This window comes from Entelurus aequoreus, linkage group LG05, assembly GCF_033978785.1.
Source record: "Entelurus aequoreus isolate RoL-2023_Sb linkage group LG05, RoL_Eaeq_v1.1, whole genome shotgun sequence".
NCBI classification, from domain to species: Eukaryota; Metazoa; Chordata; class Actinopteri; order Syngnathiformes; family Syngnathidae; genus Entelurus; species Entelurus aequoreus.
In genome coordinates this window covers 52020283-52047283 of record NC_084735.1, presented here as the reverse complement: position 1 = coordinate 52047283, position 27001 = coordinate 52020283, and the positions used below count along the sequence as shown (strand labels likewise).

The 27001-nt window shown below is 38.3% G+C and overlaps 1 protein-coding gene and 1 long non-coding RNA gene across 3 annotated transcripts in view; one reads left to right on the top strand and one right to left on the bottom strand.

Annotated features, from left to right (window-relative positions):
* Window positions 1–27001, bottom strand: part of LOC133650742 (protein turtle homolog B-like) — a 268746-nt gene that overhangs the window by 34425 nt on the left and 207320 nt on the right. For both annotated transcript variants that reach the window (XM_062048342.1, XM_062048344.1), the window contains exons 13-14: window positions 9429–9604; window positions 2607–2833 (exon numbers count right to left, since the gene is read on the bottom strand). In XM_062048342.1, coding sequence (XP_061904326.1) covers window positions 2607–2833; window positions 9429–9604 — 403 coding nt within the window. The remainder of the gene's footprint in view (window positions 1–2606; window positions 2834–9428; window positions 9605–27001) is intronic.
* On the top strand, window positions 11–26922 carry LOC133650743 (uncharacterized). Its single transcript, XR_009826284.1, has 3 exons — window positions 11–92; window positions 837–940; window positions 25728–26922. It is a non-coding gene; the product is annotated as an uncharacterized LOC133650743 (long non-coding RNA).

Genomic DNA, 27001 nt, shown 5'->3' with positions numbered 1-27001 from the left:
ACCCCCTCCCGTACCTGCTGTGCTGTGAGACGCGCTTGAGAAGCAACTCGCAAAATCTTCTCATTCTCACACTTTGCAAACTTCATAATTAGGTGAGTCTTTTGCCATGGCATAATCAACGGATTTCCACAATCACAATCATGTGCCATGTCGCCAATATTATGTTAGCATCTGTTTTAGCATAGGCGCTAACCGCTGCCATTCTTCCACAGAGCGTATGTTGTTTTTGCCCTTGATTACTCAGGTAATTACCGTATGTTTTATTTTCTTCTGATCATCCAGCCGATTTATAGGCAACAGTTTAGTCTAGCAAAGGGCTTTGCACTGCTAATATGCTTTAGCCACTTTGTGGATGCGCTTCAGATGGAACGCAGGTGCGTGTAATTGGGTTGTTGTGCAACACTTTAATTTATTAACTCTGCTTGATTGTTTATCAACTTTGAATGTTTGGACAAGTACTTGAATTTGAATTATGATACATTGAGTTTCTAATGAGTATTATTATGAAACTATGTTATATAAGTGCACTTGTAATTGAATTTGTAATTGAACTTGTAATTGAATTTGTAATTGATCTATGATTGAGTTTTATCACTTTAGATAAGAAATCATGATCTGTATTATTAGAAATGTATTATGAATGTTCATTTTGATTGGACTCATGATTGTATATTAATCAACATGGTTAATTATGTCATATCAATTGGTTTATCAGTACAAAAAATGTGTCATTCCGGACAATCGAATGCTTACATTATGCTTTCAAGTACATATATAATATACTTTGCTAGTGAAGAGGTAACTAGGTTACTCACTTTGTTTTTTTGGACTTTTAGGTCAGGTTTTTTTCCGGGAAGGAATACCCGTTGACCCAAACAACCTGAGCTCCCTATCCACCTTCAAACTCAACTCAACAAATGGCGAGCTAAACAACTACGCGGTAGGACAAGCCTTTTTTTTCTCCTCCGCGGCGAACCTTTTGGATTACTTTTGTTTTTTAACTGAACTTTTGGACTGACGCAAAAGCGTTTGCATACCTTTTGAACTGAACTGTGAACTGGTTCCGAGAAGGCAGCAGGACTGCATCTTGTATTTTTGTTTTGGGCTTTTTTTTTTTTTTTCCCCTATTGTCATCTGTGGCATTTATATTCTTGTGTCAATACATTTAATGCAGTCGAAACCAAAATAACTAGTTGTCGTCATCTTTCATACCACAGGCTCCTAGACGAACCATCTTCTGTCACACGGTTTACATTCTTAACCCGCCTAGCCCATGCTAGCGTTACATGAACATCAAATCAAGTAGGCTATTCCATTCAGTACAATGCAACAATGCAATATTCAGTGTTGACAGCTAGATTTGTGGACATGTTCCATAAATATTGATCTTAAAGATTTATTTTCTTGTGAAGAAATGTCTAGAATTAAGTTCATGAATCCAGATGGATGTCTTTTACAATCCCCAAAGAGGGCACTTTAAGTTGATGATTACTTCTATATTTAGAAATCTTTATTTATAATTGAATCACTTGTTTATTTTTCAACAAGTTTTTAGTTATTTTTATATCTTTTTTCCAAATAGTTCAAGAAAGACCACAACAAATGAGCAATATTGTGCACTGTTATACAATTTAATAAATCAGAAACTGATGACATAGTGCTGTATTTTACTTTTTTATCTTTTTTTTTTTTCAACCAAAAATGCTTTGCTCTGATTAGGGGGTACTTGAATTTAAAAAAATTACAAAAGTACATCACTGAAAAAAGGTTGAGAACCACTGCTATAGCATACCATGTTTACCTTTTGTAATTTACTTGACTGGAATTTAAGGGGGTCCTGTTGGGAGGCATTTTTACTTAGTTTTATTTATCTATTTGTATTTTTTGTAATGGTAGTTTGTGATGAAAATAAAAATCCCTTATATTTATCAATTTTCTCAGGAAATTTCCCATATTTTGAAAAGTAAATGTTGACAGGTATGTCTGGGTTGTAGATCGTACTGTAGAAGCAATTAAATATTGCCCAGAGAAGGTGGTGCAGATTATAGCGACAGTAATGTGGAGGGAAATGAGTGTTTCCGTGGTGACAGCCGGTATAGTACACACAAAATGCTCATTTAAATTTTTTGTACAGAGTCTTAGTCGATCACCCACCACACGGCTACTAATATTACACACAATTTTATAGTTTGCACACGTTATTTGGCACTTATTTGGGATCTAAGTCGATCAGCCCCTTACTGTACCAAACCGTAACCTAAATACCACATAATCCTGAGGATGCCGTATTGTTACATTCTTACTCTATTACTACTATATCACTCAGTAGAGTGCAGAGGTCAAAGCTAAAACAAAAGTGAAACTAAATCATGAAGCATTGCTTTGGAAGTAAAGCACTTGTCGGTGTATGATTTAAAACTACTTCTTGGTCCCTCTGTATTTATCTGTCCTGCCATTACTACGTGGAAAAGGATATTTGCATGATGCTGTACAAGTCTATCTTATAAAATCAAGAAAAAAAGGTCATTAGTCATCCACCAGGTTCCAGACATCTTTAGAACCTGGAGCTAATCAAGTAAGTCTTTGACAGGGTCGAGGTCTTTTACCTGGATGAGGTCACGAGCGAGCATCTCCGTCTCGCCAGCGGGGATGTTGTCATCCAGGACCTCCCATCGTTCCCCCAAGCGGAACTCCACAACATAATGCTGGATCGGTGCTGTGTGATTGGCGGGTGGCATCCAGCTGAGCAGGACTCCCTGCTGCGTGCGATTGGCTGTGAGGCACCGTGGTGGGGTTAGCAGCACCAGTGGTTCAGGGGTACTAATGGGAAATACTGAAAAAGCGCATTTGGATTAAAATTGCGCGGGAAAAGACTTGACTTGGAGAAGTTCTGGCAGTAAGAATGAATCACGACAATTTGGCAGATGAATTAACGATGCAGTGACTGAGTGTGATAAAGATTTCATATTAGATGCATCTCCTCATGAACTGTTCCCGTTGGACATTTCTGAAGATCGTCTCATAAACACAATAACTTCCCCTAAAGAATGTATTCATCTTATTCAGGAATCATGTCTCCATGTGTGCTATGAATAAAGGTAAGAATTACAAGCAAAATGTGCATACAGCTAGGGATGGGCACCTTTCACTTTTGAATCGATACGGTTCAATTCCCTGTACCTGGGAATCGATACCAGTACTTAACAGTACTAAACTTTTGTGTGTTAAAATGTGCTAATATTAAGTGTTTAAAAATAAAATTAAATACAAAAAATATATATATACTGTATATATATATATATATATATATATATATATATATATATATATATATATATATATATATATATATACTGTATATATATTGTTTTAAACTTAACTAGGGTTGTATGGTCTACCGGTACTAGCAACATATGCCCTTGTAATGAATCATAAACGGTACTATACCGCTTCCAAATAGTCATGCCCTTTTTTTTTTAAACGGGCATGACGTTGTGACATTGCTGGTTTTACGAGCAGAGGAGCATGTTCGGCAGCGCACAATCACAGAGTACTTACAGGCAGAAACAGTGTGTAGACAGAAAAGGGAGAGTGGACACATTTTGGCTTAAAAACTAACAATAAAGGTGAAGTTATAACACTGAAACATCCTCAGGAAGATGTGTTTAAAACATGGCTGGCGAGTTAGCGGCTAACATCCATCCGCAGTCGTCAGTGCTTTAGCTTCTTCTAAATCACTAATCCTCGCCTCCATTGCGACAAAGTACGTTTCTTACAAGTATCATCCCTGCAGGACGAGGAATAGCTAAACATGCTTCACTGCACACCGTAGAAGGATACTATAGCTCACCGGCGTCACCGCTAACAAGCTGGCGCTTCACAATGTAAACAAATGTCATGGGTGGATCTACACCTGACATCCACTGTAGTGATACCAAGTACAAGAGCGTATCTAGTCGACATTACAATGATTACATCAATATTCTTTCGCATCACAAAATCTTTTTTCGCTTTTTAAAAATTAATATTATGTTTATAAACTCAGGAAATATGTCCCTGGACACATAAGGACTTTAAATATGACCAATGTATGATCCTGTAACTACTTCGTATCGGATCGATACCCACATTTGTGGTATCATACAAAACTAATGAAAAGCATCCAAACAACAGAGGAATAAGTGATTATTACATTTTAACAGAAGTGTAAATAGAACATGTTAAAAGAGAAAGTAAGCAGATATTAACAGTAAATGAACAAGTAGATTAATAATTAATTTTCTACAGCTTGTCCTTTATAAATTTGACAAAATAATAGAATGAGAAATGACAATATGTCAGCAGGCAAATTAGGAGCATTTGTTTGCTTACTACTAAAAGACAAGATGTCTTGTATGTTATTTAAGCACAAAATTGTTCTTGGATTGGAATAATAAACATATGTTTAATGTACCGTAAGATTTTTTTTATTAAAATAGAGCCAATAATGCCATTTTTTGTGGTCCCCTTTATTTAAAAAAGTATCGAAATACATTTTGGTACCGGTACCATAATATTGGTATCGGGACAACCCTAAAATTAACATATAACTCTATGCTGTGCTGTCTAGTGGTTATCTTGTTTTCTCACACTTATGAATCTCATTTGCAAGTACTGTACTGCATTAAATAGTTGATTTTGCATGCAGTTGCTATTCCAAGACGTTAGCTAGCAGTAGTGTATCGACTACGATGGGTTGCCTTAGTCGGGAAGTACGGTAGTCGTTGCATTTATATTTTTGTATTTATTCTATGTTACTCTATGCAACCTTATTGTTACTACGCTCTTCTCATGTGGCCCCTTGGGGAAAAGTAATTGCACTCGACTAAAATAACATCGACTGCTAATAAATCATCAACATGACTGTGGGGGGAGATGTAGCCAGCGCTGCCTGCAGGAACAAAAGTCACCGCCTCTGTCCATGGTGCTGAGGACAGAGCACCATCAGACGGGGGCGTGGCAGTGCTGACGGCGAGACACAGCTGGCAGGTGATTAGATTTCACAGGTGGTACGTGTTCATCTAATCATCTGTTGTTTTTAACAGCAAGCGGTCGGGAGTAGAAGGGGAGAGAGGATACGGACGTGACTGAAAAGTCACGTTCTGGGGGAGAAAGACTTTGAAAAAAACCTTTGTACATTAAAACCTTTTGTTAAAAACTGCACGCTTGGCTCTTGTGCCGTGTCTTCAGTGGAATTGCGAGGACGCGACTTCCACAATGACATCAAGGCTGAAGCTTATGTATAGTTTAACTATTGTTCTCATTTTTCGAGGCAAATTTCTTGTGCACAACTTTGGCAACAGAGTGGAAGCTGTTGAAGTCAACATCCCCCGAAGTTAATGACTCACGTCACGGCAAAATATGCATCCTTTGGCCCCTGGTTTTTTTGCCCTAAAGTGACACAGATTGGATTTCTTTTGGCAGTCTAAATGTTCCAAAGTGCTTCAAATGTGATCTTTTCGCAGCAGATTCAGGCCACATCAGGAGGTAGTCCGAATCCCATTTGAATCTAATCTTTTCAAATTTGACTTCAGTCTAAACCAGGGGTCGGCAACCCGCGGCTCCGGAGCCGCATGCGGCTCTTTGACCACTCTGATGCGGCTCAGCTACATACTTGCCGCTACCACCAAATCCCCCCACACATCAACCCCCCCCCTCTCCGTGCGTTGGTTGAGCGGAAGAGTTAGGGCTGCATGGGATTCTGGGTATTGGTACCGTCAGTGTAAGATGTGTGGCTGCTGAGTTAGTACGCCTTGCTGTCACTTACGTGAGCAAGCTGAAGCTGCATTCTACATGTGGTCGAGCAGGTACACTGTTAGGGCAGGCTGTAGAGGGCGCCAAAAGCAGTGTCATCACGCCCCGATATTTGGGAGTCTCCCGGGAAAAATGAGAGGGTTGGCAAGTATGATGCTATCAAGCGCCATTCATTCAAAACTCGCGGGCCGCACTAACATCAAATTTCCACATTAAAGTGCGTGTGTCGGAGACCCCTGGTTAACATAGCACAAAGCATTTAAGCTTTGTATGCGGTGTTTTTCATTTTACATTTTTTTTGTGGCTCCCATTATTTTCTTTAATTTGCGAAACTTGCCAAAATGGCTCTTTGAGTGGTAAAGGTTGCCGACCCCTGGTCTAAACGGAAATGCAATCTGAATGCGAGCTACTTTACTCGTGTGCACTGGAAAAGACGCAGCACACCAGCGGAAGTGGATACTTCATTACAATATCCGGTTTTGGTGAGCAAAGTCTTTTTTGTAGGTCAAATTTTTGGTGCATCACTAGTCAATAGTGCACAAATAATAGGTTGTATGTAATATATTAATATATATTTAGATTTAGAAAAAATAGAGACATTTGGAGGAGCGGAATTGACGCTGAGGCGTATTTGCTTACATGTAACAAACATTGCGTAAGTTGTTTACGTAAGTGAGTGGAAAAATAAAGCCAACGTAGATCCATGCTAATGTCTGTGTTGCCTCTACTTAACAGCCGTAAAAAGATTAGAACACTCCCAAATATATTATAGTATATATTTATCCATTCATACATTGTATTACTTTAATTTATTTTCACCTAAAAAAAAACACACATTTTTAAGGTGCGGCAACTTCTAATTTATTTTGTAAATAAATGATAAATGGGTTCTACTTGTATAGTGCTTTTCTACCTTCAAGGTACTCAAAGCGCTTTGACAGTATTTCCACATTCACCCATTCACACACACATTCACACACTGATGGCGGGAGCTGCCATGCAAGGCGCTACCAGCACCCATCAGGAGCAAGGGTGAAGTGTCTTGCCCAAGGACACAACGGACATGACTAGGATGGTAGAAGGTGGGGATTGAACCCCAGTAACCAGCAACCCTCCGATTGCTGTCACGGCCACTCTACTAACTTCGCCACGCCGTCCGTAGTAGTGGTAGCGACTTCCTTGTCCATTTACGGAATCCGGTCAACTTCCTTTGTTTTTTAATTTATCGAACTGCGCATGCAAGTGAGGCTGTGGCCGCAATGGGGCCTGTGCGTGTTTACACTGAGGTCTGATAGAAATCGCATTTTACTTGCAGTGTAAACATTCAGCTGGAAAAAATCAAGATTTTGAAAAAATCCGATTTCCACTTTGGCCTGCAGTGTAACTGTAGTCTGTGTGACTTTGGCAGTGTCAACGTTGTATTTTTAACTCCAAATTTAGTTGTGTGCAACGCTTTGAGGGTAATGGCGATTTATTTTCACGCTGCCCCTCCCACACATCTTCCTTTTTTTTATTGATTTTGACATAACCACAAATCTGCCTTTTCAAAAAGTGCTAACTATAATGGAGTTAACAATACTACAACAATTGTCGACATAAACAATTCAATTTTTCATACAAAGTGGTGGCCCAGTTTTTGTTGGGCATCTGTTCCAAAAGGTCTGATTAAAAAAAAAAGAAGAAAAAACCCAAAAATGAAGCGATTTTTTCCCATAAGAAATAATGTAGAACATCTTAAATCTATTTGAGTCAACCAGAAAATATTAACACATTTTATAGACAATAATTATAGTTAACATAGGCTTTGGCCAATAAATCAATTAATCAAACACTGACTAAAATTAACTTAACCGGCATCGATAAAATGCCATTTACTTTTTGTTTACTTTGCTTCTCGTTTTCAAACAAAGTACAAGAGGGTTCACTCTGTGCACCGCTCTCAGCACCCGAGCATGCTTATTCAATAGCAGAATGAAATGAACGCATTAAATCCTCTTGTCAGTCATCAACTATCTTTGTCTCGGTGGGTGGAGGCGGGACCGCTAGCTTACACACACACAGGCTGCACGGACAGAGAACTTAGCTAGTTAGAAGAAATTAGGAGAAAAAAACAAAACGATTATTCAAAACCAAAAGTCCCACCAATATTTCTCCTTCAAATCGAATCAACACAGACAAACGAGCCAAGGTGCCGATTTTTTTGGAGTGATGGCAACAAAAAAGACAAAGAACAAAATACCCCCCCGCCCCCGCCCATTCCTGGTAAACAATAGGAATAAAAGTTTATTGCTTTTGAATTACATTGTTAGTACCGTATTTTTCGGAGTATAAGTCGCTCCGGAGTATAAGTCGCTCCGGAGTATAAGTCGCACCGGCCGAAAATGCATAATAAAGAAGGAAAAAAACATAAGTCGCACTGGAGTATAAGTCGCATTTTTTGGGGAAATTTATTGGATAAAAGCCAACACCAAGAATAGACATTTGAAAGGCAATTTAAAATAAATAAAGAATAGTGAACAACAGGCTGAATAAGTGTACGTTATATGACGCATAAATAACCAACTGAGAACGTGCCTGGTATGTTAACGTAACATATTATGGTAAGAGTCATTCAAATAACTATAACATATAGAACATGCTATACGTTTACCAAACAATCTGTCACTCCTAATCGCTAAATCCCATGAAATCTTATACGTCTAGTCTCTTACGTGAATGAGCTAAATAATATTATTTGATATTTTACGGTAATGTGTTAATAATTTCACACATAAGTCGCTCCTGAGTATAAGTCGCACACCCGGCCAAACTATGAAAAAAAACTGCGACTTATAGTCCGAAAAATACGGTACTATATATTATGATTACACTTGGTCTCAAAACAATACAGACAATAATATTGTTTACAGGCAATACCTTGTAGGCACAATTTGTTATCAGCCCAGGCCTAGTTTTACATGCAAAAAACAATGAAAAATACAAATAAATGACTAGTGAAAATTATAAATGAACATTTAACATCACTTTTAGCCTTTGTGGAGATTTTTGTTGACGGAGACGGCGACAAACATAAAGAGGCGAACCACTCAGACTCCACTTTCATACTTTGCTAAAAGTGTTTCTCACCTTCTTCATGAAAGTGCTGGCATTCACAACTTCCTTTGGTTCTTTCTTTGTTTTTCATTAGTTGTACACGATAAAAAACAATTAATCACCAACGTGTGGGATTATTTTGTTTCAGAACCAAGATATTTTACACGAGCAACAAACTTGTTACGTGCAATGTTTGGCCGAACGATAACCATGGCGATGTACGAAAACTGGGGCAACATTTTGGTAATGATTTTTTTGTGGGACATAGAAAACCGAGGTACTATTGTAAATGAGCCCTTTGTGTCTTTATTTTTGATTCAACAAAAGCGGTCCACCATGCACAGTACTGTATGTCGGTGTCCAGTAAAACAGGCACTTTATGGCAATAAAAACGAGGTGTACCAGACTTCATGAGGTGGTCCACCTATAGTAAATCCTTTGTCAACATAAACTGGTTTCACTGTAAAAGTGAATATGATTCAGACGATTTAAGAACAAATCAGTATATCAGTCACAAGTAAAATGTCACCAAGAATGCTCACCTAAAGTGTTCACAGTGACAACCTCGCTGAAGGGGCCTGTGCCAAGCTTGTTCTGGGCCAAGACGCTGAACTGGTATGTTGTCTCAGGCTCCAGGCCAGAGAGTGCCATCCACTTTCTGCCTGCCGGCACTGGTGTGGACATCCAATCATGGGGGCCTAAATGCTCTCGTTTTAGCCTGCACAGAAATCGGGGTGAGAGGTGACTAAAACAGGCAGGACGGAGACTGGAAGAAATAATCCCATTTATAATTCTTCAGTTGAATAACAATGTTTACATTTCTGGAGACTTATACCTCATTCACATGATCTATCAAATATGTTTTCATTATGGGCCTGATCTACTGAAGATTTGCATGTACTAAAACATGTGCAAACTAGATAACACACGCAAAGCTGATCGACTAAACGTGTGCGCATAGGATTGCATCTCTTCAGTGAGCAGAATAAGGCGTGTCCGTCTTCATTAACATGCAGAATATATGCTGATCATCAGAATGCCCACAATACTGGGAGGATAATATGCAGGCAGGAAAAGATGCAATTATGATTATTTAGCACACTTTTGTGTGTGATCTATCTTGACTAAAACTCAACTGTGAGTGTTATTTTGCATCTTTATTTAGCACATCTAAAAAGTATGAACACAGGAGGCGATTGAAGCGCTGTCCTAAATAAAAATATTAGACACATTGTCCATTCAACAACTTCATTTTATATTTTTTTAGCTGCTGTATGACTTAAGAGGTTGATTAAAACAAATTCAATTGATGCATTTTCGTGTCTACTGGTGTTTTTTTTCCCATGCCATTCGTGTTTTCAAACATAAGTTATATTTTTAACGTATCTCCTATGTGGATTAAACGTCTTGCAATATTGTCTCGCGTCTGGAACGCAGTTAGTGCCAGCCTCTCCATGCATGAGTGCACTTATTTATATACATGTTTTAATCTTTCCCATGTACAACAAAAAGTTTAGACCAGGGGTGTCCAAAGTGCGGCCCGGGGGCCATTTGCGGCCCGCAGCCAATTGTTTACCGGCCCACCACACATTCTGGAAATGCTATTGCAAAAATTAAAAAAACATTTAAAAAAGTGGAATGAGGTGAAATCTAACTAGAAAAAGTTGCAATGTTGACACAAAGCTGCCATGCAGGCTTTTTTTTTTCTTTTGTCTATCTTTCTTTTTTCTTTTTTTGCCATTGCTCAAAAAAACAAAAATCAATGTTATAATGAATTATTGACCTATTCAAGGCTCCAATTATTTCAAATATTTCACTTTAAAATGTTTTATGTGGGAAATATTGCATATATTGTGTGGTTGCCATACAAAAACATCAACATTTTATTTGACGAAAGAGCATAAAACAAACAAAATAATAGTTCAAACGTAAAATCGACAGATATATCTGAAGTTGAGCTCGTAATTTAAGCGTTGAAAGTAAAAAAAAAACTAATAAAAATGTATCACTTTCTGAGTGAGGCACCTTTTGGATCCAAAATATATTTAATGGGATTTTATTTATCTTTTCACTGTGATTACTCAAAAATAATAATGAATTAAAATCAATGGTGTCCTGCATTATTGATATTTTTAAGGCTCTAATTACTTCACATCAAACATTGCTTTCTGAATGTTTTGAGCAGTGGGGGAAATACTGCATATTTCAGTTTTATTATAAAAAACTAAGTTGTCTTTAACAGAAAAGGCATACAACCTTTTTGTTTTTTTAAACTTTATATCAACCTGAAGTTGATATACTGTACAGATTTACTGTAAGCGTTATATAAATAAAAAAATAATAATTTGACTTTTTTTTTTAACATTTTAATGACTTAGACCCTTTATGGTCCCCGGGAGTCCTAAAGGTAAAAAACAAACAAAATCTATATATTTTGTTATGGTTTGAAAATTAAAAATATCAAAATGGCCCCCGCATGCTTTAATTTTTCCGTGTGCGGCCCTCAGTGGAAAAAGTTTGGACACCCCTGGTTTGGACGGTTTCATCAGCCCAATCCCCACCAACATCCACACAAACATACACACACTTTTGCCTTCAAGAGGAAATACTTTTCACAAGATTTTAAAGCTTTTCTTCAATGAAGTAGACTTTTCAAACTAGTGTTAATTTTGTTGTCGAATGATTTGCGCCTTCGTTATTACCATCCCGCTTGGACTACCATAACGTTATACATTGGCATCAATCAGTCTTCCACTTGCCGCTTACAACTGGTCCAAAACGCAGCTGCACGCCTGCTCACAGGAACGAGCAAACATGAGCACTTCACTCCTGTACTGGTTTCTCTCCACAGGCTGCCAGTTGTTTTTATAATTCAGTTCAATATTTTATTATTTGTTTTTAAATCTCTCCATGGGCTGGCTCCATATCTGACCTACTTATTCTGCACACCCCTGTCAGAGCTCTAAGGTCATCTGACCAGGGCTTTTTAGAATGCCCAAGGTTGAGACTGAAGACCAGTGGAGACAGCTTTTGCAGTCGCAGGTTCTAAACTCTAAAACGCTCTCCCGCTGAATCTCAAAACGGCAACATCTCTTGATACTTGATACTCTTGATCTTCTTTAAAAACTCACTTATTTGCGCTGCTGTTTAACACAAACTGAGCTGGACATACTGTAGGTATGGACATTATCTTTTTATTTTTATCCATTTTAACAGTGTTTTATTGATTGTTTTTTTTAATTTATTGTCCTTTTTATTATTTTTAATCTTTTACCTTTTGTTTTGTATTTTACAACATTTCTAGGCATTTTAACTGTGTTTTATTTATGGAATGGTTTGTGCTTGTTGTGATTTTGTTGATTATTTTTTTTTGATATTTTACCTTTCTGTTTTAATCTGTACAGCACTTTGGGGCAGTAGTCTGTTTTCGAATTACGCTATATAAATAAATCTACCTTGACCTTGACCTTAGTTATCATACACAAACTATTTTCCCCAGACTAAAATGAAACAATAAGAATAAAAACTAAACGGAAATGTTGACAGAAGCGAAACCAATCATATTTAATTTTGTTTTGTAGGTGGGCGGGACAAGTTGGGAATATATCCAATCACAACTCTTAAACTGCGTGTGAGAGAGGTTAGGCGTGAGTTACAAAGGAGAGCCAATCAGATGTTTTTCTGTGTGAGATCAGGAAGTTGGATGCATTTAATAAGCTGTGATATGTCTACACCTGGCAGAAAGAGAAGAGACTTAGACTTCCTTTTATTGTCATTCAAATTTGAACTTTACAGTACAGATAATAATGACATTTTGTTGCATTAGTTCATGGTAGTGCAGGATAAACAAGCAATAAGGTGCATATATAAATAAATAGATTACTGTACAGATAAATATATTGCACTTTTGCATATGCGTCCACGTTTATGGATGTATGTTATATTGTCTTTATATTCCAGCGAGTTAATCAATTTTTGGGGGTAATTGAGGGGATTATTTTGTTGCGTTCAAGAGATCTTACGGCCTGAGGGAAGAAGCTGTTACAGAACCTGGAGGTTCTGCTACGGAGGCTGTGGAACCTCTTTCTAGAGTCCAGCAGTGAAAACAGTCCTTGGTGGGGGTGGGAGGAGTCTCTGCAGATTTTCTGAGCCCTGGTCATGCAGCGGCTTTTTGCGATCTCCCGGATAGGAGGAAGAGGAGTCCTGGTGATTTTTGGACTAAAGTCAACTAAACTTACTGTAATTTTGGGTGACCAAAATATTGTAAAATTTAGTTGTCTAAAACTGGACTAAAACTAAATCAATTTAATGACTGAAATATGGTCAAAAGGCTTTTTCGTTAAAAGGCTGACAAAAACTCTTGTCAGAGTTAACTGTTTCAAACTATCTGGTCGCCCGCATTTTTTTCTTAAATTGCAAGGAGTTTTAGAAGTACACAAGTATTGAGGCACCTCATTCTTTGTTAAATCCACAAGTGAGTTATTATGTCCATGAAAGACAATGTTGGACAGATTCATGCATGGGTAAGTCTGTATTTAATAGTCAGTGCGTTAAGGCAAGTCACTTATTACATATAACATAACATATATAACATAAAAGATTAGTTTTTGCAGTTGATCTTCTGTTGCGAGTAAAATATTTAGCTGTCCTTTGATGTATAATTCAGCATCTGCAGTTGTTCCAGTGTTGTGAACTTTATGTTGTGCTTCAATGTTTAGTTAGATTTTTAAGTTGCCTCTTTGTTGTCCAGCAATGATTAGTTCCAACTACGGTTGTACGGTATACCTGTACCAGTATAGTTTCACGGTACTAATGAATCAAAAATGATGCTACACTCTGTTTGAAAAGTTCTGTCACGTCGTGACATTGCTGGTTTTACGAGCAGAGAAGCATGTTCGGCAGTGCACAATCACAGAGTACTTACAAGCAGACACAGTGTGTAGACAGAAAAGGGAGGACGGACGCATTTTGACCTCAAAACTGACAATACCAACCGAACTATACCGGGGCGGTATAGCTCGGTTGGTAGAGTGGCCGTGCCAGCAACTTGAGGGTTACAGGTTCGATTCCCGCTTCCGCCATCCTAGTCACTGCCGTTGTGTCCTTGGGCAAGACACTTTACCCGCCTGCTCCCAGTGGTTCCCACTGGTTTAAATGTAACTTAGATATTGTGTTTCACTATGTAAAGCGCTTTGAGTCACTAGAGAAAAGCGCTATATAAATATAATTCACTTCACTTCACAATAAAGGTGAAGAGGTGCTTTAAGACATGGCTAGCTAGCTAGCAGCGAACATCCATCCGCAGTCACTAATCCTCGCCTCCATGCCGACAAATGAAGTGAGTTTCTTACAAGTATCATCCCTGCAGGGCGAGGTATAGCTAAACATGTTTCACTACACACCGTATGGAGGATACAGCAGTTCACCGGCGTCACGGCTAACAAAAGCTAGCGCGCCTGAATGTAAACAAATGCCATGGGTAGATCTATACCTGACACCCACTGTAATGATACCAAGTACAATAGCGTATCTAGTTTGTATCGTCACAATATCTTTTTTCCTTTAAAAAACATTCATATTATGTTTATAAACTCAGGAAATATGTCCCTGGACACATGAGGACTTTGAATATGATCAATGTATGATCCTGTAACTACTTGGTATCGGATAGATACCCAAATTTGTGGTATCATCCAAAACTAATGTAAAGTATCAAACAACAGAATAATAAATTATTATTACATTTTAACACAAGTGTAGATAGAACATGTTAAAACAGTAAGTAAGCAGATATTAACAGTAAATAAACAAGTGGATGAATATTCCATTTTTACAGCTTGTCCCTCACAATTTTGACAAAATAATAGATTGATAAATGACACAATATGTTACTGCATATGTCAGCAAACTAATTAGGAGCCTTTGTTTACTTACTACTAAAAGATAAGTTGTCTAGTGTGTTCATTATTTTATTTGACGACAAAATTGTTCTTCAATTGCACTAAGAAACATATGTTTAATGTACCGTAACATTATTTGTTAAAATAAAGCCAATAATGCAATTTTTTTGTGGTCCCTTTTATTTAGAAAAGTATCAAAATACATTTTGGTACCGGTACCAAAATATTGGTATTGGGACAACCCTAGTTCCAACAATATTTCACGATTTCAAGATTCGGTATGCTGTTAAGGAAAATGCTGCCTACGAGAGTGTTATTAATTTGCTTTATGCTTCGTATTTAGCCAAGTTTTCTTGATGCAGAACATCATTAGGTCCTATTCTCCCTCCCATGTGCTCAATTGAAAAAAGGTTCTGGCTGCGCAGCATTCACCCCTTTGACTTAAATCTGTCGATATGCACCTTCATCCAAGATGTGCACTTCGGGCGGAACAAGCCTTAAATGTGAGCATTTCTTGTCAAATCTGGCCTTCCGTGTAATCTTAAGTACTTTAGTTCTTACGTACCTCTGAGGCTGCAATATTTCCAGCACCCCGGGAAGTTGAAACTTTATATTGCACTTGACATTTGGATGCAGTGTACACTACATATAATAGAATAAAAAAAAGAAACTTCCAGAAAACTATCATATCTATTCTGATCACTTTAATTGAGACACCTGCAAACATCCATTGATATGAAGATAAAAGGACATCAAAAATGTAAATGCTCATTGTTGTCTTGTATGTGCGACCAGAGCCGTGTATAGAGAGAATATTGCCAACTCAGTTTCAGAGTTGGTCCCAAACATGGCACCTTGTAGTCACATTAAAAGCTTTTTGACCAATTATTTAAGAGATTGTCTGGCCATACTCTCTCTGATTGGTCAAAAGACCCTCATGTGACGGCAGGGCGCCATGTTTGGGACCAACTCTGAAACCGAAAATGTCTTTTGTCCATATTTTAGTCATTCAATGTATTTATTTTTAGTATAGTTTTAGTTGCGACCACAACGGAAGGGGGCCCAGTGTATATCCGCCGTGTTTGAACACCCTGGTACTAAAGGACGTCCAATGCATCTGGACCATGATGGACATGTGACTATTTATTAGAAAATATATATATCATGTAGCGTTTATCAATTGAAAATACAAATAAGAGAAATGTACGTAACTTCAAGCGTGTAAAAGGCACTTAAACGAAAACGAGAGAATAGGGCCCTAAATGCACAAAAAAAAAAAAAAAAAAGATTAAATTACAAACATGCTTTTACTGGGTTTTTTTTAAGTTCATACAGACATTGACAAAGTAGTCACTTCAAAATTAAATGTGTTAGTAATTGCTATGAACTGGAAAAGGAGTAGGATTAAAAACTTTTGCTTCTTCCTACTCCTTTTTCTAACATGTTGTAAAGAGAAATGAGAATAAGTTAATTATGTGTCGTATCAAATTGTATCTATATACATGTTTGAAATCAATTAAACCATAACCATGACCATTGTTGACTCAGCTCCCCTCAATAAAAGTGACATGTGCAACACAGCAGCAACCTTTCTGTGATTTTTTTTGTTTGTTTTAACAACTTTTTTCCTTTATGATCTTAGAAACTTTGTAATAACTTTTACCAAAAATCCTAATGGAACCATTTCTTCAAGTGGGACAGCGCATGTCTGCAACATTTTCACTCGGCTTTCATTCGACTTCTCGCTTGGAATACGTTTGACCTCCATGTGCTTGAGTCTGAAGCACAGCAACTGTACACGACGTCACGTGCACCCCAAAATGTAACTATGACGAGCAATCGCATTACAGTTTGCTCGGCTGCACGATTCTGGAAAAAATGTGACGCACAATTTTATGTACTTAGAATTTAGAATGCAAAGAGAAGATTCTCTGGAAAGAGTTTTCACTCACGCACGTGCACACACACTGTGCTACGGGTTAGAGCAGGCCTGGGCAAATATTTTGACTCGGGGGGCAACATTTATAGAAAAAAATGTCTCTGGGGGCCAGTATATCTATTTTCAGGGACACTAATACAAAACCTCACAATAATGTCTGATTAAATGCTAAAAACGTTATGACAGACCACATGAAAAAACGGAATGGAATTTAACATTTTTTCACTGAATGAGACACCCAGAATGTACATGAAAATAAAGAATGTGGGGTTTACAATATTAACTATGAATGATAAAACACTGAATATTGACAACATATGAACGTCATACACCCTCTCGATCGATATATAATGTAGGAACCAGAAATATTAATAACAGAAAGAAACAACCCTTTTTTTTTTTTTAATTATTTCTAACGGGCCACATGTGGCGCCTGGGTCTTAATTTGCCCAGGTCTGAGTTAGGGGCTTACATTTTAAATACATGTACACTCTTTATTATTACTTTAATGCATACTTGCCAACCTTGAGACCTCCGATATCGGGAGATGTGTGTGTGGGGAGGGGGCGTGGTTGGGGCGGGGGCGCGGTTGGGGGCGTGGTTAAGAGGAGAGTATATTTACAGCTAGAATTCACCAACTCAAGTATTTTATATATATATATATATATATATATATATATATATATATATATATATATATATATATATATATATATGTGTATATATATATATATATATATATATATATATATATATATATATATATATATATATATATATATGTGTATATATATATATATATATATATATATATATATATATATATATATATATATATATATATATATATATATATATATATGTGTGTATATATATGTATGAAATACTTGACTTTCAGTGAATTCTAGCTATATATATATATATTTTATTATACATATAAATAAAATAAATACTTGAATTTCAGTGTTCCGGAGGCTATCCAGTAGATGGCAGCATTGTCCTGTTTAACTTCTCCGTTCATGAATGAGTATATCATTTCGGCCACCGTGTTCAATGGAGAAGTATGTTCTACAAAATGTACAGGCAACATACATACCCCTTCCCCTTCGAACTGTCCTGGATGAACTGAAATTCTTGTTTCCATTCGTTTTGGAACTTGCAAGCGTATTTCTTCATCTTGCTCGTTGACGGCGTCGCCATGTCGTTCTTCTGCTTCGTCTCCTTGTTGTGTGCGCAGTTGTGCACTGTACTCTCTAAAAGCCGTAGATGTTATGACGTCATTGGGCAGGCAAGGTGTTTATATTGTGGGAAAGCGGACGTGAGAACAGGCTGTCCCTACTCAGGTCCGCATTGAGCTGGAGGGGGCGTGGCCTCCAGCTCCGGCTGAATAGCGGGAGTTTGTCGGGAGAAAATTTCTGCCGGGAGGTTATCGGGAGAGGCGCTCAATACCGGGAGTCTCCCGCTAAAAACGGGAGGGTTGGCAAGTATGCTTTAATGATTCTCATTGTCTTGAGTGGCTTTGAATAACATTATGATGATATTGTTTGCTCTTCAAGAACATTTGACAGGGAACTTTTCCTAGAAGAAAGACTGAAAATAATCCAGTTCAAAAACACGGCTCACTCCACAGTCCATTCGTCCACATGGTCAAAACAAGTCAAAATAAAAGTCATCATAGTAATGCAATCGGTCCTTCATCGAGCAGATTAATTATTAACGTCGGTGGGTAGAACCAGGGCATGGAATCAACTCGCCCTGGTCAGCGGGGCTCGTTGGGAGACGCTGAGCGAGGAGGAAGTCATGCAGTAGAACAGTGCGGCATGAATCATTGAACACATAGCAACCATTGTTTGTGATACAGCTCCTCAAGTAAAATGTTAGAAAATTAGATTGCATGTTAGTGTAAGATTGAGATGCGTGCATGTGTGAGTTTTGATCGAAGCCCCCGCCCGCCTCCAAAGCTGTAAACCCACAGAAAACATTGTATTCACATAGGAACTTTCACTGGATGGTAAGCTCATGCTGCAGTCAGCTGCTCTTTGCTCATGCCATACATTCCACTATGCTCACCAAAAGTATGCACATGCAGTAATTGTGGCAAAAATACTAAAAAAAGATATTGCCTAGGAATGCCAAAGAAAAAAACCACAACCCTAAATCACAGAAAGTACAAGTACGTGTGTCTTTGTTAAGAGTACAGTGGTAATTCATACACCCTGCTTTCGTCTGATTCGTAAAGCCAAATATTGCATGTGAAAAACAAGTATGTTCGTCTGCGAAACATTCCACAAAATCGAGTCTACAAATAAATAATCCCACACGTTGTTGGGCCGCGAGCCTCCAAAAAATATCTGTCTCTCAGCTGTGTTCCGTATGGTCCTTACTTAGTTGTAATACACTTTTCTACCACTTGTGGCAGTAATGACAATATCAAACCACAATAAGAAGTCTGGAGCTAAACAAAATTAGCACATAAATTATGACTAAAGTGGTAAAACTCTATTTTCATTTGCACTGTGTAGTCTGGAAACATTCATTATAAATTGTGTTTATTTATTTTATTTTATTTTCTACCATGAATTGATTTACGTGGAACCCGACTTAAACAAGTTGAACCACTTTTTCGGGTGTTACCATTTAGTGGACAATTGTACGGAATATATACTGAACTGTGCAAGCTACTAATTAAAGTTTCAATCAATCAAATCAATCAATCAACATTTTTTTAGATAAACATAATTCTATGTAAATGTACTTTTCATCAGTTAATTATGAGTACCTTTTTATGCAGTATATTCGGTTAGTACTTATTCTTCAAATCAGCCTGACTTAAGCCTAAGTGTTAAATAAATACATTGGGCCCCGTGCACCTCTCCAGCGGAAAAGTGAAAAAGGTTGATAACCCCTGATCTAAGCCACTCACGTGCCAGCACTTTGATAAGAAAGGTGAGAAACACTACTATATTTAAGAGAGAACTCGTAGCAAAGTACCAAGGTGTTTTTTTTGCATGCTCAACCTTCCCCTCCCTCTCATCGCTGTCTTCATCAAAAAGTTTTTTTATTTGTGTTTATTTCTTAGTTTACTATGTAATTTACAGTATCTCGATCGTTGCAGGAGTCACATTCCACACACCCCCTGTGGGAAGTAAATTTCCGCGAGGCAGATACAATATTTATTTTGTATGAATATTGTCTGCATTTTAAAACTTCATAAACTCCATGTGCTATTAACTTATCACACACACACACACACTAATAAACAGTAAGGACTTGATTTACTAAAGGTTTGCGTGTACTAAAACACGTGCAAACCATGATAGCACACACTTGGCTGATCTACTAAACTTGTGCAAAGTGGATTGCGTCCGTTAAGCGAGCAGAATAAGGCGTGCGATCCATTTTGCATCTTTGTCTTCATTAATATGCAAAACATATGATATGATGACGCCCACAATACTGGGAGGAGCAGATGCATACATAATTATTCAGCACACGCAGCTTGATGTACTAAACTGCAAAGTGATTGCGGCGCCTTAATTAGCGTCTTTATCTAGTCTGAAATTCAGGTGCAATTTGGCCAGCTTTATGCACAGATGGCTGCTGTCATTGTGGCGAGAGGAAGGCATAGATAGAATGGCAGAGGACGGACAGAAATAATCTGCCGTGCGCACGCCGACATTTTTGGACTATCAGAAACAAAAACAATTGGGACATATTGCCTGTCCAGTAATGCAATTTTTGAGCTACTTGATCATTTAAAGGCTTATTTAGAGCCACACTGCAAAAAGTCAGTGTTCAAAAACAAGAAAAAAAAAATACAAAAATGAGGGGTATTTTATTTGAACTAAGCAAAATTATCTGCCAATAGAACAAGAAAATTTGGCTTGTCAAGACTTTCCAAAACAAGTAAAATTAGCTAACTTCAATGAACCCAAAAATACCTTAAAATAAGTATATTCTCACTAATAACAAGTGCACTTTTCTTGGTAGAAAAAAAAAGACCCTTTTGCTCAATATGTTGAAAAATATTCTTAAATTAAGTAAATGCTAGTGCCATTATCTTGACATAATGATATGCGCTCTGCATTACATTTCTTGACACCAGCAAACTTATACTAAAAACTAATTTATTGTTCTTAATGGAAAGGCAACAAGGCAACCGCTTGTTACTCTCGGGGTCTCCTAGCCGCTCAGGCAAATCATATGGTCTAAAAATGCATTTTCCCATCCCATCCATAACATGACATCATCGCGCCAAGTGCTCTTTCAGTCAATTAGTGCGCATATATACAGCACGGCCCCCAGCCAAAAATTTTTTAATTGTAATTTTGAAGAATTTATCTGAATGTGCATGAACTATTTCTGTTCAAAATTGTTTGAAATGTCACATGTTAAATGTTTAAATATTAACTGTCAGTTTGCTGTTCTGTGCCAACTGTACTACTATATGAGTACCTGATTTCTATTGTTTCATTGAAAATAAAACAGCAAAGTCCATTTGGCTGTCATCCGTTTTAATTATGAGACTCAATTGTGTCAAAGTCATGATTTTTTATTTCGTGTTTGAAATAAGACATTTTTACTTTAAAAAAGCAGTTTTATACTTGTGAGTGTTGATGACACAGCTTTGCAATAGTTGATATTCTAGTTTCAAGCATGTTTTACTCAATATAGGTCATCAAATCTCAGCAACAAGCTGTAATATCTTACTGAGATCATTTAGGACCAAAACACTTAAAGGCCTACTGAAATGAATTTTTTTTATTTAAACGGGGATAGCAGATCTATTCTATGTGTCATACTTGATCATTTCGCGATATTGCCATATTTTTGCTGAAAGGATTTAGTATAGAACAACGACGATAAAGATTGCAACTTTTGGTATCTGATAAAAAAAAGGCTTGCACCTACCGGAAGTAGCGTGACGTAGTCAGTTGAACATATACGCAAAGTTCCCTATTGTTTACAATGATGGCCGCATGAAGTGAGAGAGATTCGGACCGAGAAAGCGACAATTTCCCCATTAATTTGAGCGAGGATGAAAGATTTGTGGATGAGTAAAGTGCAAGTGAAGGACTAGTGGGGAGTTGAAGCTATTCAGATAGGGAAGATGCTGTGAGAGCCGGGGGTGACCTGATATTCAGCTGGGAATGACTACAACAGTAAATAAACACAAGACATATATATACTCTATTAGCCACAACACAACCAGGCTTATATTTAATATGCCACAAATTAATCCTGCATAAAAACACCTACGTGTTTGTTATGCTAGCTCCTAGCTCCTCTGCTAGCTCCTAGCTCCATAGAACGCGCCAATACAATTCAAACACCTGATCAACACACACAATCACTCAGCCCAAAAGACCGTTCACCTAACCCAAGGTTCATAAAGCTTATATATTTTTAAAAAGTTACGTACGTGACGCGCACATACGGTCAAGCTATCAAATGTTTAGCAGCCAAGGCTGCATACTCACGGTACCTGGTATTCAGCTGGGAATGACTAAAACAGTAAATAAACACAAGACATATATTTACTCTATTAGCCACAACACAACCAGGTTTATATTTAATATGACACAAATTAATCCTGCATAAAAACACCTACGTGTTTGTTATGCTAGCTCCTAGCTCCTCTGCTAGCTCCTAGCTCCATAGAACACGCCAATACAATTCAAACACCTGATCAACACACACAATCACTCAGCCCAAAAGACCGTTCACCTAACCCAAGGTTCATAAAGCTTATATATTTTTAAAAAGTTACGTACGTGACGCGCACATACGGTCAAGCTATCAAATGTTTAGCAGCCAAGGCTGCATACTCACGGTACCTGGTATTCAGCTGGGAATGACTAAAACAGTAAATAAACACAAGACATATATTTACTCTATTAGCCACAACACAACCAGGTTTATATTTAATATGACACAAATTAATCCTGCATAAAAACACCTACGTCTTTGTTATGCTAACTCCTAGCTCCTATGCTAGCTCCTAGCTCCATAGAACACGCCAATACAATTCAAACACCTGATCAACACACACAATCACTCAGCCCAAAAGACCGTTCACCTAACCCAAGGTTCATAAAGCTTATATATTTTTAAAAAGTTACGTACATACGCAAAAAAAAAGTTGCGCACATACGGTCAAGCGATCAAATGTTTAGAAGCCAAAGCTGCATACTCACGGTAGCACGTCTGCGTCTTTGTCATCCAAATCAAAGTAATCCTGGTAAGAGTCTGTGTTGTCCCAGTTCTCTACAGGCGTCTGTGTATCGAAGTCAAAAGTCCTTCTGGTTAGAGTCTCTGTTATCCGAGTTCTTCCATCTTGACTGCATCTTTCGGGAATGTAAACAAAGACGCGCCGGCTGTGTACTGTTGTTGCTGACTTCGTTCGAAAAATACGTCCGTTTCGCACCGACAACTTTCTTCTTTGCTTGCTCAGCTTCTTTCTCCATAATGCAATGAACATAATTGCAACAGATTCACGAACACAGATGTCCAGAATACTGTGGAATTATGAAATGAAAACAGAGCTTTTTTGTATTGTATTCAATGGGGAAGGCATACCTCTGTTCCCCGGGCTACGTCACGCGCATACGTCATCCTCAGAGGCGTTTCGAACTGGAAGTTTAGCGGCAAATTTAAAATGTCACTTTATAAGTTAACCCGGCCGTATTGGCATGTGTTATAATGTTAAGATTTCATCATTGATATATAAACTATCAGACTGCGTGGTCGGTAGTAGTGGGTTTCAGTAGGCCTTTAAAACTAGTAAAACACTCTATAACATAAAATCTGCTTAGTGAGACGAATTATCTTATTAGACAGAAAATAAGCAAATATCACCCTTATTTGAGATATTTAATCTTACTTAGATTTCAGTTTTTGCAGTGCAGTTACCATGTCCCATCTTAAAACTCATTTGTATACTCTAGCCTTTAAATAGACCCCCCTTTTAGACCAGTTGATCTGCCGTTTCTTTTCTGCTCCTTTGTGGAGAGGGGGGGAACAGATTCGGTGACCACAGATGACACGCTAGCTGTCCAAAGTCGGGACCCATCTGTGCATCAGTTGGGGACGTCTCTGCACTACTGACTTGTCTCCACTCAAGATGGTCTCCTGCTGGCCCCACTATGGACTGGACTCTCACAATATTATGCTAGATCCACTCGACGTCCAATGTACCGGTCGCCCAGGGGGGTTCCCCACATCTGCGGTCCCCTCCGAGGTTTCTCATTGTCATCCCATTGGGTTGAGTTTTTTCTTGCCCTGATGTGGGATCTGAGCCGAGGATGTCGTTGTGGCTTGTGCAGCCCTTTGAGACACTCGTGGTTTAGGGCTATATAAGTAAACTTTGATTGATTGATTACCAAATGGAGTCGTTCTTTTAACTCCTATGGAAAAAGTTATTGCAAAACTGCATTTTTTTGCATCTGGATCTTTTAAGCGTATAGTCGCAATTGCTGCCGGCATCTCCGAGAGGACGTTTTCTGTTGTGTTGCCTCAAGTGTTGGATGCTATGTCACGCATGATAGGCAAGTATATACGCTTCCTACGTCCTCGAGGCTCAGTAAACTACTAAAATCATGGCTTTTATGCGGTTGCTGTCTTCTCCAAAATAGGTGCTACAGATTGCACTCATGTGCAACTTGTTCCCCCCTAAAATCGAGAAAACGTGTATCGAAATCGCAAGCACACAAATTATTTGAATGTTCAAGTTGTGCGTGACTCAAAAGAGGAAGTTATCTTCTTCCCACTCCCTTTCAGGCAAAACTGGACAATCATGCATTACATACTATACATTACCTTTTGCACTATATTAATTTATATTATGTGTTGTCAACTTTGTACTTCATGTCATTGCCTGAAATAAATAAATAATCAATCAAAAATCAATCAAAAGAGGTAATTATAAACATTGTGGCAAAACACCCAGAGTCAGCACACCACTCATTCATCCTCAGAAACTGTGTGATTGTTTCAAAGTTGAGAGATGGTAAATATGGAGATGCCTGGCTTTTGGGTAAGTTAATGAACACATGAGTAAAATGTATTTACATTATTGATAAATATGTGATATGCTCTTTTTACGGTGACAGTGCCTACTCCCTTCATCCCTTCCTATTAACCCCGCGACCTTGAGTGAATTAATTATCTATGGCCCCCGGGATGATATTTGATTAGTATTAGAACCGGCCCGCAGGCCACAGCCGCCTGCTGCTGTTTTGCACGCACCAATACTCCCATCAGTGTTGGCGCTAGGAATTTTCAAAATGGGGTTCCAGGGACCCCATCAAGTCATAAAAATGGGGTGCCACAGTACATTTTTGGGTTGCCACTTTTTTGTAACCGTTTTGAAAACAAATGATAAATGTATGCATTATCCTGTTATATCTCACATTCTATATTGTGTTTTGGAAAAAGGTTGTCATAAATGTTACTTAATTCATTACAAAAAAAAATAATACAAAAGAAAACACATTTTTATGCATATGTAAATGTATTCAGTTATAAACATTTATTCACTTTCTTCTTTCCTTCATGGATCTAAACTTTACCGCTGCCGGTATTTTTTTCTACATTTTCATTGTAATATTTTCAGAATGTGTTTGTTCTATTTTTGGCCAGAGTAAGAAAGAAAACAATCTGAATTTGTCTTTATTTTTTAGTTTTAAAGCCATGATTTTAATAGTCCGGCCCACGTGTGCACAGATTTTCCTCCACGCGGCCCCTGAGCTAAAATGAGTTTGACACCCCTGTATTAAGCCCTGTACTTAATCCAGAACATGGGCCAATCTGATTCAAATCCACTTCACAAGCGTCAGTTAAGGAAAGTATTTTTATTGAAACGAAATTAACTTAAATATGTCGGCATGTTTTAAAACAAAATTGTACTCTGCAGCCACCAAAGAATAGAAAACTATTGATATATATTTGCATGCATTTGACTATTTATTTTTTATTATAACAAATTATTTGCGTTTTCGCAGGTTGTGCTGCTGTCCACCCGTGTGTGTGATTGCTTCCCTGCGGTGTGGTCCTGTCGCTCCTTATACTCCCGCTGTTTCATTGAAGAGACACTGCAACCAAATGACCTCCTAACTGCCATGGCGTTGACGGCCATCGTCAACCCAGACACTGACCAGCTGCCTCGCGTGTGCAGCGATGGCCCGCGTGTCACGGCGGAGGACACAGCTCTCGCCTCCTGGACAATGGCCTGTAACCCATCAGATCTGATTTGACGAGTGTGTTTGAAGATTCTACATTTAACACAAAAAGAAACATATGTTACTTGCAATATGGAAAATTTACAAAAATTAATTAAGCTGCATTAATTCAATTGAACTAAATGTGTCCATTGTAAGAAATCATGTCTGTGTAAGGACGTACCTTGGTCTGCAATGTTTGGGTCCAAGGATCATATCCCGCGATTTCAACAATCTGCTCTTCCAAGAACGACAACTGAACCTGCTGCTCAATTGGAGAGAGCAGGCACCTCTTCAGCTGGTCCCTCGCCGCCTTCTTTTTGTGTCTTTGAAGCATGTGGTTGTATGACAGTTTCCCATTTCTTTACACAGTCTTTTGCATTGTCGTTGAACTCTGCGAGATCTTTGAAGCTGCACTGGTTGGGTAGCAGAGGACAGACAAGGCAGTGCTGCATCGTATGGTCCTCTTCTACGCATTCGCAGGAGGTTGGGCCGGTTTTGTAGCCCCATCTGGCCATAGCACCTTTTGATCGCCCCCTTCCTGTTCTCAGGCGGTTTAGAGTCTTCCACTGGACCCGTGGTGTTTCCGACCCGGGGGGCAGGTCTTAAATAGGGGGGATTCCCATGTCAATAGGGTCTTTCTCTAGTCTTTGTGTCCATAGCTGGAGTCTGGTTTCTTCCCAAGATGTTGTTAGGTGCTGGACATTGCTGAAGAAGCTTCTCCTAGACTTGGGCTGAGGGTTCACGTCCATGGAGGAGGTGGCGGCGTTCATCACTGGGAGCTTTTGTCCCTCGCCTGTTTTATTTGCAAAGGTTTTGTTGAAGGACATTTTGTCTTTTGTTCTTCTGCGTAGATCTTGCCATCTTGTTTTAATGTCTTCTACAGATCTCCTTGTTTTGCTTACATAATTACCTTTTTTTGCAAATCGCCTCCTATATCACCTTTCTTCCAGCAGCGCTGAGATTTCGCTGCTGAAGTTGATCCATATATAAATTTGCTTGTTCCACCAAAACCGCCAACTCAGGGGCTTCGAATCTCATTTATCGTTTACGGCCGC